Source organism: Vipera berus, assembly GCF_964194415.1.
Source record: "Vipera berus genome assembly, chromosome: 13".
In the NCBI taxonomy this organism is placed as follows: Eukaryota; Metazoa; Chordata; class Lepidosauria; order Squamata; family Viperidae; genus Vipera; species Vipera berus.
This window is the reverse complement of record NC_138216.1, coordinates 13,219,006-13,234,480: the sequence shown is the minus strand read 5'-3', so window position 1 is coordinate 13,234,480 and position 15,475 is coordinate 13,219,006. Positions and strand designations below refer to the sequence as shown.

At 40.2% G+C, this 15,475-nt stretch overlaps 1 protein-coding gene across 7 annotated transcripts in view; it reads right to left on the bottom strand.

Moving 5' to 3' along the window:
- Nucleotides 1-1,057: 1,057 nt before the first annotated feature.
- The window catches only part of RBFOX1 (RNA binding fox-1 homolog 1), a gene marked incomplete at its 5' end in the record, with an annotated part of 1,027,042 nt that continues 1,012,624 nt past the window's right edge, over nucleotides 1,058-15,475 (bottom strand). For 6 of the 7 annotated variants that reach the window (XM_081338327.1, XM_081338331.1, XM_081338332.1 and 3 more), the window contains one exon: nucleotides 1,058-1,364. In XM_081338327.1, coding sequence (XP_081194453.1) covers nucleotides 1,242-1,364 — 123 coding nt within the window. In that variant the 3' untranslated portion in view covers nucleotides 1,058-1,241. The remainder of the gene's footprint in view (nucleotides 1,365-15,475) is intronic. The other variant, XM_081338329.1, reaches the window with a different exon arrangement.

Here is a 15,475-nt window from a genome sequence, read left to right as displayed (position 1 = left end):
CAATGTGTAAATTTCTCAAACTGAATAATTCTACTTCACAGATGTAAATTTTGTACACTTCTTTTTTTTTAAAACTGGTACAAAGAATTTAACTTTTTTATTACTTTATTTTTTGTTTTTTTGGAAAAAAAGAAAAAAAAATAGAAACTGCTTTATCACCTCTTTTTTATTATTTTTATTTTTAATTCTCCCGTAATATATAAAAGTTCTGCAATGATATCAATAATTTATTATACTGGAAGAAATATAAAAAAGAATGCTTGTTTATGGTCTAACGAGCAGGTAACTCTCCTTATTTACTTAATTTTATGTTTTTTATTTTTTTTTACATATACATTAGGTTTTTTATTTTTGTTTTGTGTGTGTGTGTGTGTTTGTTTTTGTTCTTTTTTTGCCTAAACAGCTAGTCACGATTGGAGCTAAATGCTGCCTGATGGAATACATTAAAAGCTTGGCCTTCCACAGCTTTTAATAAGACATTATGTACAGATGTCAGTTCAAGCACCCTTCTTGTAACTTTTCCCCCTCCCTCCCCCACCCCAACTCAGAATTAACAACATAACCTTTGGCTTTGAAGAAACAGTGAATAATTTAAGACAGCTGATATAGAATTATAAGGTGCCTTTGGGGGATCCCCTTTTTTATAGTTAATTAGGTGGGACCCCATTTCCACCTTCTTGGTGTTCCTCTCTCTCTTTCTCTCTCTCTCTCTCTTTCTCTCCCCCCACACACCCCTTTTAAAAATAAAAATCAATGTCTTATGCAAGAAAAAAAATAAATCATGATATCACATACACTCTGACAAAACAAGTGAGGAATCCCAACAGCGTAATATTCAGCATATATAATTCATTTACATGATATAGAACTTTTGATGGTGGCCCCCTGGACAAATTCGTTTCTAGCAGCTTTCTAGTTCAACCACAATGAAAATAATAATAATTATTATAATTAATAATAATAATAATAAATACCTTCTACAGCCAGCAAACTAGGTAACCTTCAGAAATTAAAAGACCCACAATATTAAAATACACAGAACAAAATATCTGAGGTATAAGATAAAAAAATGTAGATTTTTTTCTCCTCTTTTTTTAATGTAGTGGTTTATTTTACTTATTTGTTTGTTTGTATTTTTTTAGAGTTGCTAAAATGATGCATTGCTGCATGTATTGCCATCCCCAGGCCTTGGAAAGCTTCCATTTGATCCCCATTTGGGGAGGGTTTATGGTTTTTGTCATTTAGTATGGAGCAAAACGGCTGTATCCCCCTCGGTATATACTAGCCTGCAATGAAGAAAGAACGAGACCGACATCGTCAGCATGGCTTCTGTTCTTGACATCACTCAGGGGTGCAAAAGCATTCTGAAACAAAGCAATTTGAGGGGTGGGTGTTTGACTTCCATTTTTTGCCATAACCAGATCTGCATTATTATTTTTTTGCTACCTTCTCGGGGTGGGGGTGGGTTTGGCGCCATCTCTCAGCCATTGCACCAATTTCATGAACACACTACAGGTAGTCCTTGACTTACGACTATTTGCTTAGTGACTGTTTTGAAGTTGCAACGGCGCTGAAAAAAGTGACCCCTTCTTCACATTTACAACTGCAGGAGTGTTCCCCGAGGTCACTCAACCAAAATTCAGATGCTTGGCAACTGGCATGAATTTATGACGATTGCAGCACCCCCAGGGGAGGGGAAAGGGGGGGAGTCACGTGATCCCCTTTTGTGACCTTCTGACAAGCCAAGCCAATGGGGAAGCTGGATTTCCTTAATGACTGTGGCAAAAAAGGTCATCAAATGGGACAAAACTGATTTCTCAAAATTCAGACGTTTGGCAACTGACTGGTATTCATGATCGTTGCTGTGACCAAGGTCATGTGATCACCTTTTGACAAGTCAATGGGGAAGCCAGATTCCCTTAATATCTGTGTTACTAACTTAACTGCAGTGATTCACTTAGTAACATTGGCAAGAAATGTCATAAAATGGGTCAAAAACTCAACAATTGTTTTGCTTAGAAGCAGAAATTTTGGGCTCAGTCATGGACGTAAATCAAGGACTACCTGTATCAAAACTGTGTCACCTGATAAATCATCATTGGCCCATACAAGGATTCATGACCTAACTCCTGATTAACTAATGGACTAACATTGATTTGCCAATGGATTCAGTTCATTTTTGTGTCTCAGATTGTTCAAACTCCAGCCTTGATCCTTTTTAATGTAGAAATCTTCAGAGTTCATTCTTCATTAATAGCAAGGATACCAATAGCAACTACACAATGACAGTGGGACCATCTCTTTGAGATAGGAAGGTTTAGAACAGAGCAGTGAAATCTCAGCAAAGGGATGGCACGTAGGATCATGGGTGAGTGTTTAGTTCAATGTTTCTCAACCTTGGCAACTTAAAGACCTGTGGATTTCAACTCCCAGAATTCCCTAGCCAGCTACAGAATTCTGGGAGTTGAGTCCCCACAACCAAGGTGGTTTAGCTGGTGAACCTTTGTCCTCATGAATTAGATAGTCAAGATCCCAACTTTGTTGCCTCTTTTACAGGTATTTGTAAAACCCACAAAGGGAAAATGCATTCACGTGTGTGTGGGTGTATGGGGGTGTGTGTTCCACCTGGACTGTTCTATTAGCAACTTTTTTTGAATAAAGAGGTCAATATCCTCATAAACCTGTTCGTCATGTTTTGTTTTAATAATCCAACACCAAGAGCATTAACAAGAAGACCTATAAATATTTCTTTATTCTTATTTATGTAAACACTTGTGTTCTGCCCTTCAAGTGTGTATTATCATCTTTCACCTCTTGCAAAAAGCATGTTGATAAATTCATTTTCTTTCTCTTAGTGGCACCATTAAATGCCTTTTATCCATATTAACATTTTACATGTAGTGTTGAGCCTTTTTTTGGCTGAAAAGTGCTGTGCAAAATCCAAAAATAAGTGTCCAATTGGCAGGATCACAGCCCAGCCATTGTTGTAATATTTTCAGATGATGCAGATCAGCTCATTTCTCTTAGAAATGTAGACTGAACAAAATCTTTGAGAATGACTAAATGGGCTGCAGGAAAAAAAAGTGTGAGATTACTTGAGCCATTACGTACAAAAAGCTGATGTCAAGGTTCCGATGAATGAGACAAATCAAACAATTTGCTGGCACAATTATTTATCTAAAAAGTCTTACTAATGAAATGAAACATCGGCACTCATGGAGGGATGCCAGAATCTGAAATCTCCTGCCCCCAAACCCATCGTAACACACACACACAATCCCCGTCCTTATCTACACGTCATAAATCACATTATCCAATTAGTTTCACATATGAGGTTTCTCCTCCCATTCTGTATGTGGGCTCCTTATATTCTCAAAATAGCTGTTAGAAAATTCCTTCCCTACAAGATTCAAAGTGAAGCAGTTTAAACAAAAGTCTGTCTCTTACATTGTCAGTGCAAAAACATGTCAATGTTTGCAGCACTGACATCCGCCCCCCTTAAAAAAACAGATCCCGTAATGTAAACAAACACAAGTTAGAAGCTGACTCTTGGTTTGTTGGGGTGTTTCTCATAAAATGTTTTGATAAGCCTGTCAGCTTTCACATCGCTAGAATTCACCCAAATGGCTTCAGACAATGGGTATCCCTTCTATTGTACTAGGTACTGCAATTTTCCCTTAAAGATTCTAGAGTCAAGGATACGTTTCACTTCATAATGGGTCTGACCCACTACTATGAGGGGTCTAGGTGCTTTCTTAGGGGGAGGTCTTAAAGTGGAGGCTCAAAAAGCTTTCAGTAAGCTGCAATGGAACACCGGGTGAATTTTTCCCAAAGGTCTGGGGAGTTTCAATTTTACTGTGACCGGGTTGATGATTTTCACAATGGGGAAAGGCCCCAAGAATTTCGGTCCCAATTTCCTGCTGGGTAATTTGAGACGTAAATATTTAGTTGACAGATAAACCTTTTCCCCCACTTGGAATGTTCTTTGGGGAGCCCTCTTTTTATCAGCTTCTTTTTTATAAGTCTCAGAAGTCTTCTGTAATGCTGTTTTCATGTTTCTCCAAACCTCTTCCCACCCCCTTACCCATTCATCAAGTGTCTGGGAAGCAGAGGGCACTTGAGGATAGTCAGGCATCGGGCTGAACTCTTTTCCTGTGGCTATTCTGAAAGGCGGGTAGCCAGTGCTGCTCTGAACAGAATTATTGTAGGCCATCTCAGTGAAATGGAGATGGACAGTCCGGGAAAAGGAGGCCTTCACAATTAGGTGGGGGCTATTAACCTGGTGACACTATTTACAAGGGAGCAAAGTGCCTTTTGAAGTATGGACAGATCACAAAAATTTAGAGGCACTAAAAACTCCCTGCAAATTGTCCCCAAAGCAAGTGCAATGGGCACAGTACTTTAACCATTTTAACTTCACTTTAAAGTACATACTGGGAAAGAAAAACTTCCTAGATGATGCGCTATCCTGACTGCCACAGTACAAAAGTGAACGTGAAGAGGTCTACGAGGCAATTATCCCCAGTTCACAACCTGCAGCACAATTCGCACCTTGCAGAACCCCTAATCCTGATGACCCGGGAGTGAAGAAGATAAAATGAGAGCTCCTTACCAATCAATGGTTCAAAGATAATCAAACCTCCCTAACATGCAGAGATGGTTTGGCATACATGGGGGGGGGGAATTGTATCAACCTGAAGCCCTCCTTCTCAATGCTCTCAGACACAGCCATGATGTAAAACAGGCTGCACACTTTGGATATTTAAAAACTGTACACCTCACCCGCCAGCAATTTTGGTGGCTGGGGCTAAAACGAGATGTAGAAAACTATGTCAGGAGTTGTACCGTATGTGCCACCATGAAAAGAATTCCAGGGAAAACCCCTGCGCTACTGCAGTCAGTGGCAGACCCTTCTCAACCATGGGAAGAAATAGCTATGGACTTTATTGTAGACCTACCCAACAATAGAGGAAATACTGTCATCTGGACTGTGATAGATCTGTTTTCGAAGCAGGCTCACTTTATCACCTGTAAAGGACTCCCCCTCCTTTTAGGCTCAGCTGTCTTAGCACATGATGTCCACTCAGGATATTTTATTAGTCATTCAGTATATTCTGCAAATCTTGTAAAGGATAAATTCAGCAACATGAATAATTATGGAGTAGAAGTTCTAACTATTTGATGTATTTTATTTGTTTCTTTAGAGCCAGCCTTTCTTCCAGAACTCAAAATGGTTAAGAGGGGATCACCCTTCATTTTATCCCCTCAGGGACAACCTTCTGAAGTCAGTTGGGCTGAGAGGGTGTGACTGTCTAGGGCAGGGGTCAGCAACCTCAAACAGTGAAAGAGCCCCTCGGAACTGGTTCCCTCACAAAAGGAAAAACTGGGAGCCGCAAAAAATATGTGCGCATGCGCGTACATGCGCACATGTGCAGAACAGGACTGAAGAGTAGAGCCAAGGCGAGATATGCACCTCCCCTGCATATTTGAATTGATTGGTTGAACTTTTTTAGTCCCACTTTTTTTTTGGACTGCACATGGCAGAGGACCGGGAGCCACAGGAGACGGCTGAAAGAGCCGCATGTGGCTCCAGAGCCGCGGGTTGCAGACCTGTGGTCTAGGGTCATTCCATGATTGGGCTCCCATGGTTGAACGCGGCTTTGAACTAAGAGTTCTAACTCAAACTTTGAACTAACCGTTCTGCCTCCATGAAACAGATGCACATTCATAAGGACTCACTGCCACTCAAACACATAGTGGGACCCTCAAAGATCCCCCCAAAGTAATGTCGAATTGCAATACCGAATATGATGAAGAGATTGTTCTTTTTTCAAGTTTTCGCTTTCATTAAAGGCCCCCAAAATGTAAATAATGTTTTATTTTTACCCTGGTCTGATTGTATCTCCCCCAGCATCCAACTCAAATGTGTGATTGGAGCATCTGGCCCAGAAAAAAATGTAGTGCTCCAGCTCTACAGACCACACAAATCTACAAATGAATTTATAAACAATTAATTTGTTTGGTTCTTTTGTGATATTTTTATGCTGCTGACTCATGACCATGGCAAAGCCTGGGAAGAAATTCTTACAGGATCTGGGTCGGTCACTGGGACCAGAAATTTACTCTTCTGAGCTTTCAGATTTGTGCTGGAGCCCATCCTCAGGGAACTTATCTCTACTGGAATGTGTGCTTTGGGCTGTTCTGTGTGTGGTATTTATATGGTGCCTGTTTTGTGGGCATTTTAGATATTAATTGGGATGTTGATGGCTGGCTATTAAGTTGTTGAGTGTTATTTTCTTGTGCTGTCCAGCCCTCACCTTCTAAGTATTTGATAAGCTGATGGCAAATCAGCACTACTGTTGACTGATGAGGGGCCCGTTTCCCAGGCTTCAATCACTTCCCTGGCTGTTTTTGTGCCTGCTCATCCAACAAGCTTAATAGCAGAGCAATAGACTAAACTTCTGGTCTGGGTGACCAACCCAGATTGGATCCTGCGACATTATCCTGGGACATGTCTATTCGCCTTCATTTGTGAGAAATTCTTACTCTGTTTGTAGAGGGTGTAGACAAGCTGAGCCATACTTGGACTCAGAAGTCAACTGGACTTCTCTTCCTGGCATGAATTGCTGACTTTCTACCTGCCCAACTTGGCTATAGCTTGTTGATTTCACCAGCCTCACCCACTGTACATTAGTTAGATGATCTTGTACAGATCGTGTATGAATGCAACTGTAGATGCAAGAGCCAGCTTGCAGGACGGATCTAGGATTTGCCTGCAGCTCTGCCAATGAGTATATCTTGGTCTGTGGCAAAATTACTCTTGTTTACTTGAAAGGCAGTTTGATGTTATACTGCAAGGCAGACTGTCTCAGGGTCTTCTGGTTTTACACTCATGTATGTACTGTATGTGTATGTGTGTTTATGTATGTATACTACACTGTGTGTGTATGTGTGTGCATGCATGCATGCACATACTATCTATACATACATATGTACAGCCTAATTGGTGCAAAGAATGTATTGTTGCAGGATGGATGGCTGGATGGCTGGATGGAGTGACAGACAGACAGATCAACAGATGTCTTATTCCTACAGGGCAGCTCCTCCCTCTTTAGGCTCAAATAAAGGGGAGGAGCTGCTTTAATGAAGAGCAGTGAGGAACAGTGTAGGAGAGAGGTGTGAACGGCTTCAGAATCATTTGTGAACTGTGCATAGTCCTAGGAATTAACACCTTTGCCTCTGGAGAACCTTCTGGGTCTATGTATTGCCCAAGTTGCTTAGGGACACCTGGGGGCTCAGATTTCTGCCATGGATCTGCAACAGTAGAGTTAGAGGTATCCCTTTCTCCGTTGGCAATGGGAAGTCACTTTGCGCACAGAGCTTTGGGTTCAAAAGCTTCACTGTGAACCAAAGAGAGACCTTCCATCACTGGCCGCTGCCAGTCAAAATGATGAAAGCAGTGTCCTGGCGCTGGCCACACAGGGGTGGACCTTGGGGCCAATGCTGCTTTGATCATTTGGAAGAAAGCATCTGGAGCTTGAAGGTGCTCGTATTTCAGATGGCACGTGTTGCTCCTTCTCCTGCATAGAGATGTTCCTTTAACAACAACAAAAAAGAATAATGGTGGGATAGGTTATATACGGAGCTCCGGATTATGTCTGCTTGTCCTCTGAATTTAGTGGGCTTTGGTTGCTTGCTGAACTTTGGGAATATGGCCTTAGTGCTGCAAAATTTTCTTGGAAGGGGCAGTGGAGAAAGGCAGATTTAGAAACTTCCTTTATTCAATAATTTTACAAGACTTTGCTACAATGACGCTATCTAAAGCTGTAGAAGAATTGGGATGCATGAAGTCTAAGTGGACAACAGCTCAGTATTAGATGCAGAAATCTAAATCATAAAGAATTAGTAGGCTTTTAAGAAGCGATTGGACAACAATTTGTCTGAAATGGTATAGAATTTCCTGTCTGAGCAGGGGGTTGGACTAGTTGACCTCCAATGTCCCTTCCAACTCTGTTATTCTGTTCTACCAGGCTAAGCTATTCACTATGTCTTATAAAAGGGTGAGATCTTTTCAAGAGTAATGTTATCTTGAAAACCAGTCTCCAGAAATGCATTTATTATTAAAAAAATCTTCCAAAGACAGAAGACCACAAATTGACTGATAAATGAGACCAAATAATTTACCCAAACTCAGTGGGTAAAATGAAAAACTGAGGAAAATTTAAGCTGACAATTGTGAACACCCACCCACACAGGCACTCAGACACTCACACTAAACTTTTTTTAAAAAAATAAATATGTTTTGCTAAATTTAATTTTTTTAAAAACAACCTCAGTAAATTGAAAAGGAAAGGGGTCCTTTTTTAGATTACTTAACAACTACAACACCCATGTTTCGACTTCTTATCTCAACTATTTTTGGGGATAGCAGTCAAAAGATCTGTTTCTCAACAATTCAGAACATTTTAAGCATGTTTCTTTTGCCAAAAAGTGGGCTTTTTCCTGAGAAAAAATATTGGAGATGGTGATCTCTGGAGGTTTAATTTCTCACAAAGACCTGCGTTTCCAAATTAAAGAGAAAAAAATAACACTTGGGTAAATAATAAATAAATAAATAAATAAATAAATAAATAAATAAATAAATAAATAAATAAATAAATAAATAAATAAATAAATAAATAAATAAATAAACTGCTTTCCATCTCTTTGTGATTTATTATTCTCCTATTTCACCTGGAGAATAATGTGAAGGCTTCTCCTTAGACCTTCAAGTCTGTCCATCACATTGTGAGAACAGTCATATGGGATGAAGAAAGCCACAGCTTTATGGAACAGTTAAAAATAACTTACTCTAGTTCTACCCTAAAAGTGTGATCACAAGGACATCACTGTTAAACTGCATTCAGGTTGAAAGGACTGAGGTGCTTTTGGGTTGAAAGGATAACCCAATGACATCATCATTGCCAGGGGGGATGCCAAGTTTGGGGGCTCCTTTCATGTCCTTGCCAGGAGCTGGAGCAAAGGATGAGAGCTCACCCTGCCTTGCAACAGCACTTGTGCCTCGAACACGGGCTTGCTAACCTTCAACCCAGCATCCTAACGACATGAGCCATCATGCCCCTTTGTTAAATAATTGTTAAATAACTAGGCAACACCCCTTCCTTTAATCAGGGGGTCCCAGAGGTCTTCTAACTCCCAACCAAATCCCAAACCCCAGGCCTTTATGCCCCTGCAAAATACTATTCATCACTTCTGCATAATGCCCTTTCACCCCAAAGGTGTTGCTGCACACTTACCATAATTATTCTATTTCCTGAATACCGACTGTTGGAATACCAAGCTGCCAAGATTGGTCCCATTCCCCATTTGTCTAATTCTCTGGTTTTTAGAGAAGGCTAAAAACTCTGTAACCCCAATTCAAATCAACCCCCAATTAACAGGATTATTGGGATGCCCTGGGCTAAAATGCAGAAGGGTTCCCTTGTGCTCAACAGCTGCCCAGAGAATTGGGCAGAGCAAGTTTTCATAGTCCTAGCAGTGGTGGGATTCCAATACATGAGCAACTGGTTCTCTGTGCGGATGCCACTTCCGGAAGTCCATTCTGGGCCTGGGCAACAAAAAATTAGCTAGCAGTTCTGCCAAAGTGGTGTGAACTGGCTGAATCCCACCACTGAGTCCTAGGAAGCGTACCATACTTAACGTGCCATTTGCTGCAATGGCATCAAGACTGATTACAGTGTTTCTCAAAGTTGCAACTTTAAGATTATGTGGATTTCATCTCCAAGAATTCTGGGAGTTGAAGTCCGGATATCTTAAACTGATTCACATTGATAAACACTGGTTATTTTATTGCTGATGCTTCTTTTACCTCTGGAGCTTTGACTTTTTTTATAGTGCTGTATTTTTTTAAATAATCCATTTCAATAAGCTGTACGCTACCCAGAGAACTGGGCATACTGGTCAGTATAGCTATGGAATCAATAATATATAGTATGTTCTGCTTCCTCAATAACAAGAGGGGCACCGATTATGTGGGACAAGCCTCAGACCATTTCAGGATAATTTCATAAACTTTCAGAGTTTCAAAGAAGGGCTCCATGTTATTCAACACTGTCACTGAGGATGCTTTGTGTATTTTTTTAACTGTAAAGTTTATAACCTGGGGCAAGATTTGACTAGCTTCTAATCCATCAGTATTTATAACATGACTACTAGTATGGTAGGCTTGATGCACAGTTTTGCCCAAAGGTATATTCAGAATGAAAAGAGAAAAATAAAGGAAGAATAACCCATTTTAAAGGAATCCAGACTCCGCTCAACTGCAATATGTTCACTGTCTACTAAAATAAACCATCAAGAGCCCAAATCAGGATAGTCAGATTTTCAGACAAGTAATTTCCCAACTAGTACAGAAAGATAACTTTACTATAAAAAGATATTACATCTGGTTTTGGACATCAGGGTGTAAAAAAGATTTTGAGATTCTGGAAAGAGTGCAGACTAGAGTAACAAAGATTATTGTTTAAGGGGCTGGAGGATAAAACATATGAAGAATGGTTGCAGGAATTGGGTATGTTTAGTCTAGTGAAATAAATTACTAGAGATGACATGATAGCAGTATTCCAGTATTTGAGGGCCTGCAACAAAAAAGAAAGGGTCAAGCTATTCTCCAAAGCACCTGAAGGCAAAACAAGAAACAAGGGATTGAAACTAATCAATGAAAGAACAAAACTGGAACTAAGGAGAAATTTCCTCACAGTGAGAACAATTAACCAGTGGAACAGCTTGTCTTCAGAAGTTGTCACTGGAGAAATTAAGAAGAGACTGGATAGCTACCAGTGGAACATATTCCCTTCAGACATTGTGGGTGCTTCATCACTGGAAGCTTTTGAGAAGAGACTGGACAAGGACTTGTCTGACATGGTATAGTGTTTCCTGCTTGGGGTTGGACTAGAAGACCTACAAGGTCCCTTCCAACTCTGTTATTCTGTTTTTCTCTTAAACTCAGCCTGGTCTGTCCTTTGATAACTCACAACCAGCTATAACCAATTCCACTAGGTTGTGCTGGGAATAAAATTGGAAGAATCAGGAGAAGTGATTAGAATAGAATAGATCTGGAAGGGACCTTGGAGGTCTTCTAGTCCAGCCCCCTGCTCAAGCAGGAGAACCTATACCATCTCAGACAAGTGACTGTCCAGTCTCTTCTTAAAAACCTCCAGTGATGGAGCGCCCAAAACCTCTGAAGGCAAGCCATTCCACTGGTTAATTGTCCTCCCTATTAGGAAGTTTCTCCTTAATTCCAGGTTGCTTCTCTCCTTGACTAGTTTCCATCCATTGTTTCTTGTCCTTCCCTCTGGTGCTTTGGAGAATAATTTGACCCCCTCTTCTTTGTGGCAGCCTCTCAAATACTGGAATGCAGCTATTATGTCACCCCTATTACTTCTTTTCTTTAGACTAGCCAAGCCCAAGTCCTGCAGCTGTTCTTCATAAGTTTTAGTTTCCAGGCCTTTAACCATTGTTAAATATTGTTATAATATTATTATAGCATTGTTATAATATTGTTATAATCAATGTGATTGTGGTTGGGGGGCACAACTACATGATTATAAAAAAGGGGTACAATCATTAAGATATAGTCATGACCATTCTCTTGATTTTTCAACTTCTTCACCCCACCGATGTGTCAATTGTAAGCTGAATCTGAGGTTTCCCTGTGCAAACAATACAAAATAAATTTTCCTCTCCCTCCTCTCTGATTATCTATAAATGTCCAATTAGGTGCTTGTATATTGTTTAAGAAAGAGGTGTTTGATTCCCAGCTCTGCATACCAATGGCTGACCTTGGCTAGCTGAAGCTTCTCACAAGGCACAGCTGGATTTCCATACCCCTCTTCTTCCTTGCATTCCAATCCCCTCCCCCACAATTACTAATGTCAGGCTGTCAGCTCATGAAGTTTGGGTAGGAGAGATGTAGCCGTGACATAATGCCTCTATAGGCATAATGGCTGGCTGGCTTAATGAGATGTGCATATTGGGATCTGTGGCTTGTTTGTAGCTCTCTGACTTATTCTTGGTTTGTTTTGAAGCTCTGTTCTACTTCTAATACTTCTTCAGAGCTGCGAGGTTAGAGAACAAAGCAGGAATTATCCAACCCCCAGATATTTTGCTGATTTGTAAGAGTGGACCTGGATAGTTGAATAAGCCAAGGTTTAAATTATCAATGTTTTGGAGAAATACATCAGCGCAGCCTTTGATTTATTGCAATTCTCTTAGGCTGTGGGGTCGATCCTTTCCTTTTGTTAATCCAATGAGAGGTGACATCACTGAGACTCAGAGTACAGATGTAGTGAAATCAAAAAAATCTGACATTTGCATGGCAGTATCTTTTGACTGCTGAGAATGATTGACAGGCCTGATCTGATTGTTTAAAATAAGTCAATGTGTTTTTAAATCATGCTCAATTGTCACTGCAATTGTTTTGGGGACACACTGATTAAAACAGGGCAATATGCTATTATGCTATTTATTTATAAAAAACTATGGATCAAATAAAGGTTGTTTTACCCAACTGGGATTTTTTTTCCTCTTCATATAAAACCAATCATAGAACAATCTTAAATGGAGCTTAGATTATTAATTTAGAAGCATCATTTTAATTTAGACATGATCTCTATTGGATAGCAAAGACAATTGATCCTGATCATATAAGAATTTATTAAAACGAAAAATTGTTTGGGGATAGTAGCCAAAAGTCATTTGGGAACACTTTGGGGAAAATTTGATGATAGTGTGAGAGGCTCCTAGTGGAACATCTAATAAGTATGAGCCAGCAGCATGCTGCAGCTGCCAAAAATGCCAATACAATCCCAGGCTGCATCAACAGAGAGATAGCATCAAAATCCCACTGCACTTGTGAGACCACACTTGGAACAGGTTTTTTAACAGACTGATAGAGTCTCAGAATTGTGCTTGATAGAACTAAGTTTCAGCTGTTAGACTTTCCCTGAATAGTACAACTTACAATAGGTGTTGTGGGCTTATTTAAGCAGTGACTGGACAAAAGCTTAAGAAAATCCAGAATCCTTAGTTTAGTAACTCAGAAAGATAGAGGTAGGTCTTGACTTACAACAGTTCATTTAGTGACTGTTCAAAGTTACAACGGCATTGAAAAATGTTACTTATGACTGTTTTTCACCGTTACGACCTTTGCAGCATCCCCACAATCATGGGAGTTGAAGTCCACAAGTCATAAAAGGGCCAAGTTTGAAGACCCCTGTTTTAGAGAGTCTTTTCAGCAGTTCCAAGAAAGCTTCACACACATTTGCATACTCAGGTGACCCTGAGGATACAATTTAAACCTCCAAGTGGCCTCAACGACTCTCTAAAAGAATGCAAATGACCAGCTGTCTACAAAGAGTATAAATCCTTCCCTTCCCCACCATACAGTCAGAGTTGAAGAAGCTTCTTGGATGAGAAGCGAAACGTCTTCAGAGAAAAAAACAAGAAAGCCCAGTGGCCTCTTGAAAAAGCACCTTTGAGACAAAGGTTTAATCAAATTCTTTTCTGTGAACATATATGTGATGCAGCAGAGACTGAGGCATTAGCACATGGATTGCATGATTGCCTGACACCAAAACAGAACATTATCTTGAGTCATGGGCACTATGAACAGTTCAACAGGGTACACATCTCAGAAGAACCTATAGGCAGTCCTCAACTTATGAACACAACTCAGCCCAATTTTTTTGTTTCCATACAAGATAGTTGTTAAGTGAGTTTTGCCCCATTTTCTTGCCATAGTTAGGGTTAGAGTTGGAATCAGTGCAATTATTAAGTTAGCAACGCAGATGTGAAGTGAATCTGGCTTCCCCTTGGACTTTGTCTGCCACAAGGACACAAAAGGGGATCCCATAATCCCAGGACACTGCAACCGTCATAAATGCATGCCAGTTGCCAAGCATCTGAATTTTGATCAGGTGACCGTGGGGAGGCTGCAACAATTATACGTATGAAAAATGGCCATCAGTCACTTTTTTCAGGGCCGTTGTAAGTTCAAATGGTCACTGAACAAATGATTGTAAATCAAGCCCCCCCTGTATTTTATGCGTGGTTAGGACTTATGGATATCACATATAAAATGGCTTTCTTTCTGAACAACACAGTGCAAATTTGATTGGGGCAAATTGTAAGGATGATCCATCTAGGATGTTTCTGTTGACTGCTGGCTGCCAACAGTTCAGCAGTTCGAATCAAGGTTGATTCAGCCTACCATCTTTTCAAGGTTGGTAAAATCAGGACCCAGATTGTTGGGAGCCATAGGCTGACTCTGCAAACCACTCAGAGAGGGCTGCAAAGCACTGTGAAGCGGTATATAAGTCTAAGTGCTATTACTATTGCTCTTCCTTCCTTCCTTCCTTCCTTCCTTCCTTCCTTCCTTCCTTCCTTCCTTCCTTCCTTCCTTCCTTCCTTCCTTCCTTCCTTCCTTCCTTCCTTCCTTCCTTCCTTCCTGTTAGAATGCAGCATTACAGACTGACTCTGCCCATAGTCAGAAGTTCGATCCTGACCGGCTCAACGTGCTTCTGCTGACTGCTGGCTGCCAACAGTTTGGTAGTTCGAATCAAAGTTGACTCAGCCTTTCAAGGTCAGTAAAATCAGGACCTGGATTGTTGGGGGAAAGATGCTGACTCTGTAAACCACTTACAGAGGGCTAAGTGTAAAGCACTGTGAAGTGGTATACAAGTCTAAGTGCTAGTGCTAGTGCTATCTATAGGGGCTAAGATGTTGTTTTTATACTGTTCTGGATTATTTTCTTCACTCTCTTGTATTTTGATTTGGCCTTTTGGCTAATCTATAAAGCATTGTTGCTAATACTATGGCTATATAAATAGAAGTAAATTTTAAGATAGGAATGCAATGTTTCTGATGTAATGCTTCTACATAAGGTCCTAGAAAATTATATGATACATACATATATATTTTCGACTTTGAATACACACACATACACACACACTCTCCCACACAAACATTCATAATAAAATTGGGGCCCCAGGGTACAAAAATGACTGTGGCTTGAGGGTTTTTTTTTTTTTTGAGTCAGAGGGATTCAGTTAATGTCAAGCAAGCTTGTCTCCATTTCGGTTCATTTCTGTTACTAATATTTTTTCCATTTTTACACGTTATTTTAATTTGATGGTAAAAGGTGGTTCCACTTTTGACTCCAGGGGAGATGTTTGCTCAGAATGCAAAAAGGTCCACAGTGCCCAATGCAATTTCCCTGTGGGTTTTTAATGGGTTACATTTTAGCTTTGTACAACTACAGATTCTTCTGAAAGTCAAGGAGGGACTAAATGTAGCCTTCCTCTCTTGCCATATGCCTCATTTTAGATTATTAACTACAATTGAGAGGAAATAGCAAAGGTGTGGGCTAACTGCCTGCACCACCCTGGAAATATCTTTTTCAGCTCTTTGTACGAAG